Source organism: Aptenodytes forsteri, unplaced genomic scaffold (genome assembly GCF_000699145.1).
Source record: "Aptenodytes forsteri isolate BGI_AS27 unplaced genomic scaffold, ASM69914v1 Scaffold15, whole genome shotgun sequence".
Taxonomy (NCBI): domain Eukaryota; kingdom Metazoa; phylum Chordata; class Aves; order Sphenisciformes; family Spheniscidae; genus Aptenodytes; species Aptenodytes forsteri.
In genome coordinates, this window is record NW_008795129.1 from 8,580,301 (window position 1) to 8,580,825 (window position 525).

General features: G+C 67.2%; 1 protein-coding gene across 1 annotated transcript in view; it reads right to left on the minus strand.

Moving 5' to 3' along the window:
• The window catches only part of FFAR4 (free fatty acid receptor 4), a 5,998-nt gene extending 5,754 nt beyond the window's left edge, over positions 1-244 (minus strand). Inside the window, exon 1 of the mRNA XM_009278022.2 lies at positions 5-244. Within this exon, the coding sequence (XP_009276297.1) occupies positions 5-244 (240 nt within the window). The remainder of the gene's footprint in view (positions 1-4) is intronic.
• Positions 245-525: the final 281 nt, after the last annotated feature.

Below are 525 nucleotides of genomic sequence, written 5' to 3' on the forward strand. Positions count from 1 at the left end.
CGGTGAGGAAGAGCAGGTCGGCGCAGAAGAGGTTGAGGACGAGGCAGTTGGCGGCGCACAGCCGGTGCCGCCGCCGCACCAGCAGGCAGATGCCCCAGACATTTCCCGCCAAGGCCAGCAGGAAGATGGAGGCCAGGGCGGACGACTCACCGATACGCAGGGCCGTCACATTGTGGCCCCTGAAGTCTGAGAAGAAGGGGAAGTAGGTCCTGTTCCCCCCTGGCACGCCCCCAGACCCCGGCATGAGGGTGGCCAGTGGGCATGAGGCACCCACTGCAGGCAATGGCACCAGCCCTAGGGGAAGGGCTCTGCTCCCAACCACCACGGTGGCACCCGAGGTGCCCTCCCGGCACAAAGCAGGGGCCTGGCCGCCATCCCCCTCCCTCCTCTTCCTCCTGCCCGTGCTGCCGAGGGCTCGGCCGTGCCAGCTGGGCGGTTTATGGCCCTCGCACTGGAGTGGAACAAGGAAGTGGGAGGGTAAACACGGCGCAGCTCACACAAAGGCGAGGCCGCCATGCATGGGGA